The sequence below is a fragment of the Oncorhynchus keta genome, chromosome 11 (genome assembly GCF_023373465.1).
Source record: "Oncorhynchus keta strain PuntledgeMale-10-30-2019 chromosome 11, Oket_V2, whole genome shotgun sequence".
Taxonomy (NCBI): Eukaryota; Metazoa; Chordata; class Actinopteri; order Salmoniformes; family Salmonidae; genus Oncorhynchus; species Oncorhynchus keta.
The window spans coordinates 3,369,718-3,384,878 of NC_068431.1; the positions used below are offsets into that span (position 1 = coordinate 3,369,718).

Genomic DNA, 15,161 nt, shown 5'->3' on the forward strand with positions numbered 1-15,161 from the left:
CTTCTGAACAGGACATTCCACAGTTAGCTACTTCCCTCTGCCTGCACCGTAAGCTCTTCTGAACAGGACATTCCACAGGTGTTGAATATAGCCGTGGCTGAGCAGCAGTGCAGCAGTGTTCTTCTGCTTTACTCTGTTGACCGGACCAGTAGGTGACCAGTTTACCACCAGTCTCTCTGTGGACCGGACCAGTAGGTGACCAGTTTACCACCAGTCTCTCTGTGGACCGGACCAGTAGGTGGTGGGCCAATGGCCAAAAACATGAAGTTGATCGAGCCCCGCCGAGGAGTAAAACATTCTTATGATGACTATAACATTTGTTGGCACCTTCAATCTCTGCCAGTGAATTCAACTGTTGAAACATGTTTTGGTACGATTATGTGTCTCATTTCAAGTAACTAGCTGCAGGCTTAAAGAAACATCAAATCATATGCTTGGAAACCCAAATAAAAGCATTCGAAAGTATTCAGACCTGTTCCCCTTTTCCACATTGTTACGTTACAGCCTTATTCTAAAATTGATCAAATAAAACATTTTCCTCATCATACTACACACCATACACCCCATAATGACATCACCATACACCCCATAATGACATCACCATACACCCCATAATGACATCACCATACACCCCATAATGACATCACCATACACCCCATAATGATATCACCATACACCCCATAATGACATCACCATACACCCCATAATGACATCACCATACACCCCATAATGACATCACCATACACCCCATAATGACATCACCATACACCCCATAATGACATCACCATACACCCCATAATGACATCACCATACACCCCATAATGACATCACCATACACCCCATAATGACATCACCATACACCCCATAATGACATCACCACACCCCATAATGACATCACCATACACCCCATAATGACATCACCACACCCCATAATGACATCACCATACCCCATAATGACATCAACACACCCCATAATGACATCACCACACCCCATAATGACATCACCACACCCCATAATGACATCAACATACCCCATAATGACATCAACATACCCCATAATGACATCAACATACCCCATAATGACATCAACATACCCCATAATGACATCAACATACCCCATAATGACATCACCACACCCCATAATGGCATCACCACACCCCATAATGACATCACCATACCCCATAATGACATCAACATACCCCATAATGACATCACCACACCCCATAATGACATCACCACACCCCATAATGACATCACCATACCCCATAATGACATCAACATACCCCATAATGACATCAACATACCCCATAATGACATCACCATACACCCCATAATGACATCACCATACACCCCATAATGACATCACCATACACCCCATAATGATATCACCATACACCCCATAATGACATCACCATACACCCCATAATGACATCACCATACACCCCATAATGACATCACCATACACCCCATAATGACATCACCACACCCCATAATGACATCACCATACACCCCATAATGACATCACCATACACCCCATAATGACATCACCATACACCCCATAATGACATCACCATACACCCCATAATGACATCACCATACACCCCATAATGACATCACCATACACCCCATAATGACATCACCACACACCCCATAATGACATCACCACACCCCATAATGACATCACCATACACCCCATAATGACATCACCACACCCCATAATGACATCACCATACCCCATAATGACATCAACACACCCCATAATGACATCACCACACCCCATAATGACATCACCACACCCCATAATGACATCAACATACCCCATAATGACATCAACATACCCCATAATGACATCACCACACCCCATAATGGCATCACCACACCCCATAATGACATCACCATACCCCATAATGACATCAACATACCCCATAATGACATCACCACACCCCATAATGACATCACCACACCCCATAATGACATCACCATACCCCATAATGACATCAACATACCCCATAATGACATCAACATACCCCATAATGACATCACCACACCCCATAATGACATCACCACACCCCATAATGACATCAACACACCCCATAATGACATCACCATACACCCCATAATGACATCACCATACCTCATGACATCACCACACCCCATAATGACATCACCATACCCCATAATGACATCACCATACACCCCATAATGACATCACCATACCCCATAATGACATCAACATACCCCATAAAGTTTTTTTTTTTTTAGAAATGTTTGCAAAACAGAAACACCTTATTTAGATAAGTATTCAGACCCTTTTCTATGAGACTTGATATTGAGCTCAGGTGCATCCTGTTTCCATTTATCATCCTTGAGATGTTTCTGCAACTTGGAGTCCACCTGTGGGAAATTCAATTGATTGGACACGATTTGGAAAAGCACACACCCGTCTATAAAAGGGCCCACAGTTGACAGTTTAAATTTGCAAAAATCTAATAACCTGTTTTTCACTTTGTCATTATGGGGTAGTGTGTGTAGATTGATGAAAATGTTTTATTTGATACATTTTAGAATAAGGCTGTAACGCAACAAAATGTGGTAAAGGAGAAATCTGGAACCCTACAAATTTACATTTACATTTAAGTCATTTAGCAGACGCTCTTATCCAGAGCGACTTACAAATTGGTGCATTCACCTTATGACATCCAGTGGAACAGCCACTTTACAATAGTGCATCTAAATCTTTTAGGGGGGGGTGAGAAGGATTACTTATCCTATCCTAGGTATTCCTTAAAGAGGTGGGGTTTCAGGTGTCTCCGGAAGGTGGTGATTGACTCCGCTGTCCTGGCGTCGTGAGGGAGTTTGTTCCACCATTGGGGGGCCAGAGCAGCGAACAGTTTTGACTGGGCTGAGCGGGAACTGTACTTCCTCAGTGGTAGGGAGGCGAGCAGGCCAGAGGTGGATGAACGCAGTCAGCCGGGCTAGACAGTCTGGACCCTCTCTTTCTAAAATTATCTGCCGAAATTGTTACAAGCCCTATTACTAGCCTGCTCAACCTCTCTTTCGTATCGTCTGAGATTCCCAAAGATTGGAAAGCTGCCGCGGTCATCCCCCTCTTCAAAGGGGGTGACACTCCAGACCCAAACTGCTACAGACCTATATCTATCCTACCCTGCATCTCTAAGGTCTTTGAAAGCCAAGTTAACAAACAGATTACTGACCATTTTGAATCACATAGTACCTTCTCCGCTATGCAATCTGGTTTCCGAGCTGGTCATGGGTGCACCTCAGCGACGCTCAAGGTATCATAACCGAATACTGTGCAGCTGTATTCATCAACCTGGCCAAGGCTTTCGACTCTGTCAAATCACCACATTCTTATTGGCAGACTCAACAGCCTTGGTTTCTCAAATGATTGCCTCGCCTGGTTCACCAACTACTTCTCTGATAGAGCTGTGTGTCAAATCGGAGGGCCTGTTGGTCGGACCTCTGGCAGTCTCTATGGGGGTGCCACAGGGTTCAATTCTCGGGCCGACTCTCTTCTCTGTATACATCAATGATGTCGCTTTGCTGCTGGTGATTCTCTGATCCACCTCTACGCAGACGCCACCATTCTGTATACTTCTGGCCCCTCCTTGGACACTGTGTTAACTAACCTCCAGACGAGCTTCAATGTCATACAACACTCCTTCCGTGGCCTCCAACCGCTCTTAAACGCAAATAAACCGATCATTGCCCGCACCTGCCCGCCCATCCAGCATCACTACTCTGGACGGCTCTGACTTAGAATAGGTGGATAACTACAAATACCTAGGTGTCTGGCTAGACTGTGAACTCCTTCCAGACTCACATTAAGCATCTCCAATCCAAAATTAAATCTAGAATCGGCTTCCTATTTCGCAACAAAGCTTCCTTCACTCATGCTGCCAAACATACCCTCGTAAACTGTCTATTCTACCGATCCTTGACTTCGGCCATGTCATCTATAAAGTAGCCTCCAAAACTCTAAATCAAATCAAATTTATTTATATAGCCCTTCGTACATCAGCTGATATCTCAAAGGGCTGTACAGAAACCCAGCCTAAAACCCCAAACAGCAAGCAATGCAGGTGTAGAAGCACGGTGGCTAGGAAAAACTCCCTAGAAAGGCCAAAACCTAGGAAGAAACCTAGAGAGGAACCAGGCTATGTGGGGTGGCCAGTCCTCTTCTGGCTGTGCCAGGTGGAGATTATAACAGAACATGGCTAAGATGTTCTACTCAGCAAACTGGATGAAGTCTATCACAGTGCAAATCGCTTTGCCACTAAAGCCCCAAACACTACTTACCACTGCGACCTATACGCTCTCGTTGGCTGGCCCTCGCTTCATACTCGTCGCCAAACCCACTGGCTACATGTTATCTACAAGTCTCTGCTAGGTAAAGCTCCGCCTTATTTCAGCTCACTGGTCACCATAGCAGCACGCACTCGTAGCACGCACTCCAGCAGGTATATCTCACTGGTCAACCCCAAAACCAATTCCTCCTTTGGTCGCCTTTCCTTCCAGTTCTCTGCTGCCATTGACTGGAACGAACTGCAAAAAAAAAAAAAAAAAAAAATCACTGAAGCTGGAGATTCCCATCTCCCTCACTATCTTTAAGAACCAGCTGTCAGAGCAGCTCACAGATCACTGCACCTGTTCATAGCCCATCTGTAAACAGCCCATCTATCTACCCCATCCCCATACTGTATTTATTTATTTTGCTCCTTTGCTCCCCAGTATCTCCACTTGCACATCCATCTTCTGCACATCTACCATTCCAGTGTTTAATTGCCATATTGTAATTACTTTTCCACCATGGCCTATTTATTGCCTTAACTCCCTTATTTGAGCTAATTTGCACTCTTTTTTTCTATTGTATTATTGACTGTATGTTTTGTTTATTCCATGTGTAACTCTGTTGTTTGTATCAAACTGCTATGCTTTATCTTGGCCAGGTCGCAGTTACAAATGAGAACTTGTTCTCAACTAGCTAACCTGGTTAAATAAAGGTGTTCTCAACTAGCTAACCTGGTTAAATAAAGGTGTTCTCAACTAGCTAACCTGGTTAAATAAAGGTGTTCTCAACTAGCTAACCTGGTTAAATAAAGGTGTTTTCAACTAGCTAACCTGGTTAAATAAAGGTGGGAAAAACATTTAAAAAAGAAGTAGTCTGAAAACTTTCCGAATGCACTGTATTGAAGTGGTTTAAATATGAACTTTCCTACTAACCTTCAAGGTTGACAGTACCAAAATCTTGCCAATCCATTCATTACTAGGTTCCATACTTACAAGGTTTATTCCACTGACTTAGACATGTTTTCCATACTGTACATTTCATGCACACAGTACCAGTCAAAAGCAAGGACACACCAACTCCACACCTGTTAAACAAATCAAGATATATTTTATATTTCAGAGAAAAAGTCTGCTGCTCAAAATCAAATCAAATCAAGGATGTTGCCAGGATGAGGCCAACAACGCTGCCCGGGAGACCATCTGTTGGGGGCCAACAACGCTGCCCGGGAGACCATCCTTCGGGGGCCAACAACGCTGCCCGGGAGACCAGCTGTTGGGGGCCAACAACGCTGCCCGGGAGACCATCCTTCGGGGGCCAACAACGCTGCCCGGGAGACCATCCGTCGGGGGCCAACAACGCTGCCCGGGAGACCATCCTTCGGGGCAAATAACGCTGCCCGGAGACCATCCGTCGGGGCCAACAACGCTGCCCGGAGACCATCCTTCGGGGCCAACAACGCTGCCCGGAGACCATCCGTCGGGGCCAACAACGCTGCCCGAGACCATCCTTCGAGGGCCAACAACGCTGCCCGGGAGACCATCCGTTTTCGGGACACCTTCACCTCCTACTTCTCCAAGGAGGGTGCTGTTCCCTGAAACAACTTGTGCCATAGACAACACTATGTACAACAAAAGGCTCTAAACTAACATTGATTCTGTAACCATTACCCTCAGCAAACATTCTATGGGTGTGGAACCTGACAATGGTCACGCTTTTTCATGGATGGGAGTACGTTTAAAACATTTTTTTTTTAAAGCTTGTCCTCATCCAGACGGGCCTGGGTGGGTGGTGGTGACGGTGGACCATCTGATGCCTTACTTGCTACTACAAGCTCTTCTCAAAAAGAGTCATTGGTTTCTTTACAGAGGCTTGTGGCTCAGCACTGGGAGGGAGCACTGAGTTGCTTGTGGTTGACCACTTCCATCACTATCGTCTCTCTGATGCTGAGGCTTCTCCTCTTCCTGCCGCTGCTGCTACTCCTCCTCCTCTCCTGCCGCTCCTCCTCCTCCTCTTCCTGCCGCTGCTGCTACTCCTCCTCTTCCTGCCGCTCCTCCTTCCTGCCGCTGCTGCTCCTCCTCCTCCTCCTCTTCCTGCCGCTGCTGCTGCTCCTCTTCCTGCCGCTGCTGCTACTCCTCTTCCTGCCGCTGCTGCTACTACTCCTCCTCCTGCCGCTCCTACTCCTCCTCTTCCTGCCGCTGCTGCTACTCCTCCTCCTCCTCTTCCTGCTACTCCTCCTCCTCCTCCTCCTCCTCCTCCTCTTCCTGCCGCTGCTGCTACTCCTCCTCTTCTTCCTGCCGCTGCTCCTCCTCCTCTTCCTGCCGCTGCTCCTCCACCTCTTCCTGCCGCTGCTGCTACTCCTCCTCCTCCTCCTTCTTGCCACTGCTGCTGCTCCTCCTCCTCCTCTTCCTGCTGCTCCTCCTCCTCCTCTTCCTGCCGCTGCTGCTACTCCTCCTCTTCCTGCCGCTCCTCCTCTTCCTGCCGCTGCTGCTCCTCCTCCTCTTCCTGCCGCTGCTGCTACTCCTCTTCCTGCCGCTGCTGCTACTCCTCCTCCTCCTGCCGCTCCTCCTCCTCCTCCTGCCGCTGCTGCTACTCCTCCTCCTCCTCTTCCTGCCGCTCCTCCTCCTGCCGCTGCTGCTACTCCTCCTCCTGCCGCTCCTCCTCCTCCTCTTCCTGCCGCTCCTCCTCCTCCTCTTCCTGCCGCTGCTCCTCCTCCTCCTCCTCTTCCTGCCGCTGCTGCTACTCCTCCTCTCTTCCTGCCACTGCTCCTCCTCCTCTTCCTGCCGCTGCTCCTCCTCCTCCCCGCTGCTGCTACTCCTCCTCCTCTTCTTGCCACTGCTGCTGCTCCTCCTCCTGCTGCTGCTGCTACTCCTCCTCCTGCTGCTACTACTCCTCCTGCTGCTGCTACTACTCCTCCTCCTGCTGCTACTTCTCTCCGTCCTTCGCCTGGAGCTCCATGGCTGTCAGTTGCTCCTCCTCCTCTTCCTGCCGCTGCTGCTACTCCTCCTCTTCTTCCTGCCACTGCTCCTCCTCCTCCTCCTCCTCTTCCTGCCGCTGCTCCTCCTCCTCTTCCTGCCGCTGCTGCTACTCCTCCTCCTCTTCTTGCCACTGCTGCTGCTCCTCCTCCTCCTGCTGCTGCTGCTACTCCTCCTCCTCCTCCTGCTGCTACTACTCCTCCTCCTCCTGCTGCTACTACTCCTCCTCCTCCTCCTGCTGCTGCTGCTACTCCTCCTCCTCCTGCTGCTACTCCTCCTCCTCCTGCTGCTACTCCTCCTCCTCCTGCTGCTACTACTCCTCCTCCTCCTGCTGCTACTCCTCCTCCTCCTGCTGCTCCTCCTCCTGCTACTACTCCTCCTCCTCCTGCTGCTACTACTCCTCCTCCTCCTCCTCCTGCTGCTGCTGCTCCTCCTCCTCCTCCTGCTGCTGCTGCTACTGCTCCTCCTCCTCCTGCTGCTACTTCTCCTCCTCCTCCTGCTGCTGCTACTCCTCCTCCTCCTCCTCCTGCTGCTGCTGCTTTCCTCCTGCTGCTACTCCTCCTCCTGCTGCTACTCCTCCTCCTCCTGCTGCTGCTGCTACTTCTCTCCGTCCTTCGCCTGGAGCTCCATGGCTGTCAGTTGCTCCCTTACCCCTTCAGTCATGATGGACGTGGTGTGGCGGGACTCAAAAAGGGGTTGAGGAAACTCATGACAGCCATGAAGCGCCATGACCGGTGTTGTACTGCTCCTGCCCCACTCCTCAACTCGTTTCTTTCCATGACCGGTGTGTACTGCTCCTGCCCCACTCCTCAACTCGTTTCTTTCCTTGACCGGTGTTGTACTGCTCCTGCCCCACTCCTCAACTCGTTTCTTTCCATGACCGGTGTTGTACTGCTCCTGCCCCACTCCTCAACTCGTTTCTTTCCATGACCGGTGTTGTACTGCTCCTGCCCCACTCCTCAACTCGTTTCTTTCCTTGACCGGGGTTGTACTGCTCCTGCCCCACTCCTCAACTCGTTTCTTTCCATGACCGGTGTTGTACTGCTCCTGCCCCACTCCTCAACTCGTTTCTTTCCATGACCGGTGTTGTACTGCTCCTGCCCCACTCCTCAACTCGTTTCTTTCCTTGACCGGTGTTGTACACAATTTAATACTGGCTATGCTAGCTGAAGTTTATAGCTAGTTAGCTTGCCAGCCATCTAGCTCGACAGCTAGCTAATATTGACATTATATTTAATATTGACATAAACATTATGATATTTTATGAAACCCACCAGGGACACCAATGACTTCTGCCACATTCCTCCACACTGCACTCTGTTTGTGTCTCTACAGATAAAAAGGGTGCCACCAGAGTTCTGGGAACCCCAGCACAGCAATAATCCATTTCTCATCCATTGCTCTTGTTAAAGCTAGCGATGGACACACATTGAAATAACGTAATGTTGATTGATGAAACTAAACTTGATATTTTTAACAGAACGGAATACATTCTAGCAGGACCCCTACAACCACTGTGGTTGGTTATCGCCCAGCGTTAAAGCTACCAAGCTAGCTGGCTAATGTTAGCTAATCAGCTAGCTTTTTAAAATGGCGATTTTTGTCAATTTACTTAATGACCAAGAAACATGCATAATAATTTGTCTCTACATTAACATATTCCTCTCAACTGTAAATTTTTTGCATGATCGGTATGACGTTATAATTACTTACATTTGCTTCCATCCCAGTATTGTTGCCGGACATCTTTGCTGAATAAAGTATCGAGCCTTGGATCCAATCAGTGGCGTAGCTTCAGCAGGTGCTCCCACACCAGGGCTCGCGACGCACATGGGTCCGGATCTGTGGAGCCGCGGGTCCCCTATGTCATTTGAATACCGCCCCACCTTGCCCAAGTATTAATTGTTGACGCGGGTCCCCTACGTCATTTGAATACCGCCCCACCATGCCCAAGTATTAATTGTTGACGCGGGTCCCCTATGTCATTTGAATACCGCCCCACCATGCCCAAGTATTAATTGTTGACGCGGGTCCCCTATGTCATTTGAATACCGCCCCACCATGCCCAAGTATTAATTGTTGACGCGGGTCCCCTATGTCATTTGAATACCGCCCCACCATGCCCAAGTATTAATTGTTGACGCGGGTCCCCTATGTCATTTGAATACCGCCCCACCTTGCCCAAGTATTAATTGTTGACGCGGGTCCCCTATGTCATTTGAATACCGCCCCACCATGTCCAAGTATTAATTGTTGACGCGGGTCAATCACATCTACGAGTTGACCAGAAAGTATTTATTTAACCTAGGCTATATGATAAATGATCCCACTGATGGTTTCACCAACAAAATGTTTTTTCTGTCACTACATAAGTCAGCATGATATTTTAGTGTATTGATGACAATAAATCAAAGTAATTTGCTAAATAAATCATAGTTTCAATACCATGTTAAGATAATAAAAATGCATTCTGGAATTCATTGTGCAAAGGAGGATACAGGCTGTCAGGTATCTGTCATCGTTTTGAGCACAAGTCAGAGCTAGACATCCCGGGACCGGGTGGGGAGGAAGAGGAGCAGGGACCGAGAATAGAAAATTACTGATGTAAAATCTGAAGAAACAGGTGGAAGTGGGACCGACGGCCTTTTACCTATCCAACTGACAGGGGGCATTATGCAACAAATGTGGATGTTAAAAGGCACGTTATTGCATTAGGCTCGTGTAAGCCTACTGGCCCATTCCCATGACGAAAGGCTGGAATCTAATTACCACGTACATGGCTGTTATTCAGACAAGCTTGATTGCGCGTATTGTGATCCTTACTGGCTGTTTGGAGATCCTTTCTTCTCTGATGAGTGGGTGAATGGGGTGAGAGATTGGCGCCATCTAATATCCAAAATAGCATGTCATGAGACATCCCAGATTCACATGGGTGCCTGTTTGGTATATGAGCAATGGAAGCTCAATGTCACTATTGACTCAGAAATGGAGAGGCGTGCGTAATGCAGAAAATCCCTGGCAACAGGTGTTGGAGCGCATAGTTAATGTAACTTTCACACTTGCATCATGTAATTTGGTGTTCAGAGAGCACTGTGAAAAGCCGGGGCAGGTCAACAGTGAGAATATTGTCAGTATAATTGAACTGCTGTCATTTTATGACCCAGTTCTGAAAGAACTTTTAGAACGACCCGCAGGATCCGTTAGTCCTCAAATCCAAAATGAGCTGATTTATATCGTAGCCGAGCGAGTGAAGTGTGACATTCAGGGAGATGCAGGAAGCCCCATTTTGTTCTATTATTATGGACACCAGACGTATCCAAAGTAGACCAGTTCAGCCGAGTGTATCGCATGTGAGAGTGATAAGGGATGCAAATAATGTCGCCACAGATCTGACCATCACAGAATCGTTTGGGGGATTTCTGGAGACTGCTGGCACATCAACAGCTGAGCTTAACATAAAAATCCTGGGTTTTCTATAGAGGATAGCTGGATATTTCTAAATGTCCTGGCCAGCATAGAGGATAACTGGATATTTCTAAATGTCCTGGGCAAAAGCTGCGATAGCTGGATATTTCTAAATGTCCTGGGCAGCATAGAGGATAGCTGGATATTTCTAAATGTCCTGGGCAGCATAGAGGATAGCTGGATATTTCTAAATGTCCTGGGCAGCATAAAGGATAACTGGATATTTCTAAATGTCCTAAATATATACTGAGATCATGTGACAGATCATGTGACACTTAGATTGCAGACAGGTGGACTTTAACTAATAATGTGACTTCTGAAGGTAATTGGTTACACCAGATCTTATTTAGGGGCTTCATAGTAAAGGGGGTGAATACATATACACGCACCACTTTTCCAGTTATAATATAATATATTTTTTTCATATCCCTTGACCAATTTGGACTATTTTGTGTATGTCCATTACATGAAATCCAAATAAAAACCCATTTAAATGAATGATTGTAATGCAACAAATAGGAAAAACGACAAGGGGGTGAATACCAATGACTGGAACGAGGATACAGGTGAAAATCTCTGAAGCTGGAGTCTTATATCTCCTCTCTAACCTTAAGCATCAGCTGTCTGAGCAGCTTACCGTACCTGTACACAGACAATCTGTAAATAGCACACCCAACTACCTCATCCCCATATTATTACTTACCCTCTTGCACCTCAGTATCTGCACATCATCATCTGCACATCTATCACTCCAGTATAAATGATAAATTGTAATTATTTTGCCTCTATGGCCTATTTATTGCCATACCTCCCTACTCTTCTACATTTGCACACACTGAACACAGATTTTTTTATATTTTTATTTTCTATTGTGTTATTGACTGTACATTTGTTTATGTGCAAACTCTGTGTTCTTGTGCACTGCTTTGTTTTATCTTGGCCAGGTCACAGTTGTAAATGAGAACTCGTTCTCAACTGGCCTACCTGGTTAAATGAAGAAAGAAAAAAATTAAATACTTTTGCAAGGCACTGTATATCAGCAAGCTTCCCTACATCAAACTTATCCACAATGCTGCAGCACGCTGGTTTTCAAACTTTAAGTTCTCATGTCACCCCACTCCTCTGCACATTCCGCTGGCTTCCATTCAAAGCTCTCATCCACTACAGGACCATGGTGCTTACCTACGGAACAGCAAGAAAAACTGCCCCTCTCTACCATCAGGCTATGCTCAAACCCTACACCCCAAGCCGAGCACTGCGTTCTGCCACCTTAGGTGCCACCCCAGTTTACAATTGGCTCATTCATCCCCCTCCTCTCTCCTGTAACTATTCCCCAGGTCGTAGCTGTAAATGAGAATGTGTTCTCAGTCAACTTACCTGGTAAAATAATGGAAAAAGAAATACCTGAGGAGCAGCATGGGACAGGAGAGACTGAGTGGTTTGGCCATTCTGTCCATTGAAAACATCAGGACCATGTGGTCCTTCTGTGGCTCAGTTGGTAGAGCATGGCGCTTGTAAATGTCGCCAGGATAGTGGGTTCGATTCCTGGGACCACCCATACGTAGAATGTATGCACACAAGACTGTAAGTCGCTTTGGATAAAATGCGTCAGCTAAATGGCATATATTATTATTATTATTATTATTATAGAGCGGAAGGCCCGTTGAATACCAATCAAATGAGTGATTAAGCTGGATTTTATTTTTACAGGACATGCTACCCAGACAGCCTATATGAATCAAGCTTTATTGAGATGAATGTACATTTCTTGTCAATCTACGACTATGCTGGATCGGTCTTTGGAAACCATGTTCTGGTGCAGGGCTGCTGAGCCATTTCATTGTCATCATAGCCAATACATTTAACTAGGCTTTAAGAATAATACTAAGCACATACACATCATATACTGTTTAAAGGCATGCTGCCATCTAAGCAATCTGTTTGAATGCTCCACTTCATTGATTTGCTGGTGTTTTTGCTATCAGGGCCTCTGGGGAGGTAAGTTGTTTGAAATACCGGTATGTCAGTTTTGCCTCCATGCATAACATCAGGGAACATGTACTGGGTCATTAGCTGGGTTTCTGTCAAGAGATTGATCTTTATATTTATGTTTTATAATACAGGCTATTGCCTATTATTTGCAGATAAAATAGGGTGGTTTTTTATAATAATTTAATATAATATATGCCATTTAGGTGCTGATGGATTTACACGGGTTAATTTCTGACCTCCGTCCACGTGCTGCACAGCCATACCAACAAAATTATTTTAATTTTATGGGAAATATGGTTGGCCAGGGTAGTGGGTTCGATTGCTGATGGACCACCCATACGTAGAATGTATGCACACATGACTGTAAGTCGCTTTGGATAAAAGCGTTTTAAATGGCAAATATTATTATTATTATTATGATAAAGCTACACTACTGGGTCCCATGCTGCCAAATTCGTCATGGACCACTCAATGTGATTGGTCATCGCCCAGCGGTATCTGCTGGCGATTTGAATAAAGGGTTAAAGTTAAACTTGTTTCACCGCCTCCCAAAGGTCCACGACCCCTCTGCTATTGAACATTAACCGGATGGTTCCCCGCGTATTGCCAGTTAACCTCAGTCTAACACAACACGAGGTAGCTATATTGCTAAAGCACCAAAATCTTTCTGGGGCTGTTCTAGTTTCGTCCCGTAACATGGGATTCTACTGGGACATTTGGCCGATACCAGCAGACTAAACTCAACGATTTACCATCATAAAACATTGAGTTTAATCGGATATAGTAGTGTGGTCATTTTCTGTCGGCCCAGTGTCCCAACAGACAGTATGTGTATTGCATGGGGCTGATACAGAACCCCTTGTTGTGGGAGGAAGCTAAACTAGAGCCGTTTACTTTGACATATCAAGTCCTTCTGTAGCTCAGTTGGTAGAGCATGGCGCTTGTAACGCCAGGGTAGTGGGTTCGATTCCCGGGACCACCCATACGTAGAATGTATGCACACATGACTGTAAGTCGCTTTGGATAAAAGCGTCAGCTAAATGGCATATATTATATTATTATATATATTAAGTCATTTAGCGACCCACATAATGAACTAACCTTCCCGGTTACTGGCCCAACACTTAACGACGAGGCAACCTGCCGCAGAGCTGTTAGTTGTAAAAGCGGCTGACGTTAGCGTCGTTGCCTAGCTACCTGGGGTCCTCGAATTCCACGAAAGCGAACGGCGGTCCTCCTCTCCGGTTCTTCAAGTCGATATCCCGGATCGCTCCGTACTTGTAGAACACGTCCTCCACGTCTTTAGTGCGAATATCAGGCGGCAGGTTACCCACGTAGATCCGACAGTCGTTGTTTCCCGCTGGGCCACGAACCACGCTCCCGCCGCCCGACATATTATCCCCCGACATCCGAAGATTACTACTTACCTAGCTAGCTAACTGAAGAAAAGCCGTGTAACTGTATATAAGAAATGGCTGTATAAATATCAAGCTGTATATAAGAAATGGCTGTATAAATATCAAGCTATCTATTATCTAAATCAATCGTGAACGGCGCACACAGAGTTAGCAAGCTAATTTAGAAATATTCCGGCAACTCTCGCTGACTTCTCAAAATGGCGCCGAGATCTCGCGTGAGGAACCTGCGCGGACTGATAAGACTCCTTTCTGTGTTTGCAAACATTGCCGCAGGAGGGCGATGCGCCCAAGTTGGCTGCTTCTTCTTTGGAGTTTATGGTTGGACTGCACACAAAACGGTCTATTGTCGCAATCAACTGGACGGTTTGAAACCCTGTTTTTTTTATCCATACGTAAGTGATACTAACTTCATCCGCCCTAATAAAATGGTACATTGCCAGAACAAACACAACTCCCACAGGCTCTAGGACCTGAGAGGATGGGACTGCTTTTGCCAATATTCCATGTAACTCCTTTACTATGAAATCTTTCAGCGCACGGAACCGCTCAGCAGCGATCACTAGGATTTCTATCTTCCTGGACCTTCTGTCCACCTTGGCAGTGTCATTAATTACCACAGCTATAAATGCCACAACGTCCACCTTCTTAACCTTTAAAATGGCAGGATCCTGCTGGTGAAAGGCAATCCCTGCATCCTGCAGTGTATGTAGGCTTATCAACTACCTCGGACTCGACTCCTCTGGTGCACCATTCAAATCCTCAACGCTTTTCACAGCTGCTGCATATGAAATGCTCTGTAACAACCCTTACTTTGGCCACGTCATTCTCTTTTGGAGGAAATTGGTGGCAGAACAAGGGGGGATTCTTATAGAACGGCAGCAAAAAGAAAGCCTCTATTTGCATGTTGCTTATGAGTGCATTTTACACATTTTATATTAAGTCCTGCTTAATATGTTTGTGTCATCGCAAATCAACTGCGTCATACTTAACACGAGTAAAATG

At 46.4% G+C, this 15,161-nt stretch overlaps 1 protein-coding gene across 50 annotated transcripts in view; it reads right to left on the bottom strand.

Moving 5' to 3' along the window:
• The window catches only part of LOC127933003 (serine/arginine-rich splicing factor 1B-like), a 41,657-nt gene extending 26,518 nt beyond the window's left edge, over positions 1–15,139 (bottom strand). For 7 of the 50 annotated variants that reach the window (XM_052529127.1, XM_052529128.1, XM_052529119.1 and 4 more), the window contains exon 1: positions 13,939–15,139. Coding sequence is in view for 1 of the 50 variants with exons in the window: in XM_052529161.1 (XP_052385121.1) it covers positions 13,939–14,150 (212 nt within the window). In the remaining 49 variants the exon portion in view is untranslated. The remainder of the gene's footprint in view (positions 1–13,938) is intronic. The other 43 variants (XM_052529124.1, XM_052529122.1, XM_052529131.1 and 40 more) reach the window with 17 other exon arrangements.
• Positions 15,140–15,161: the final 22 nt, after the last annotated feature.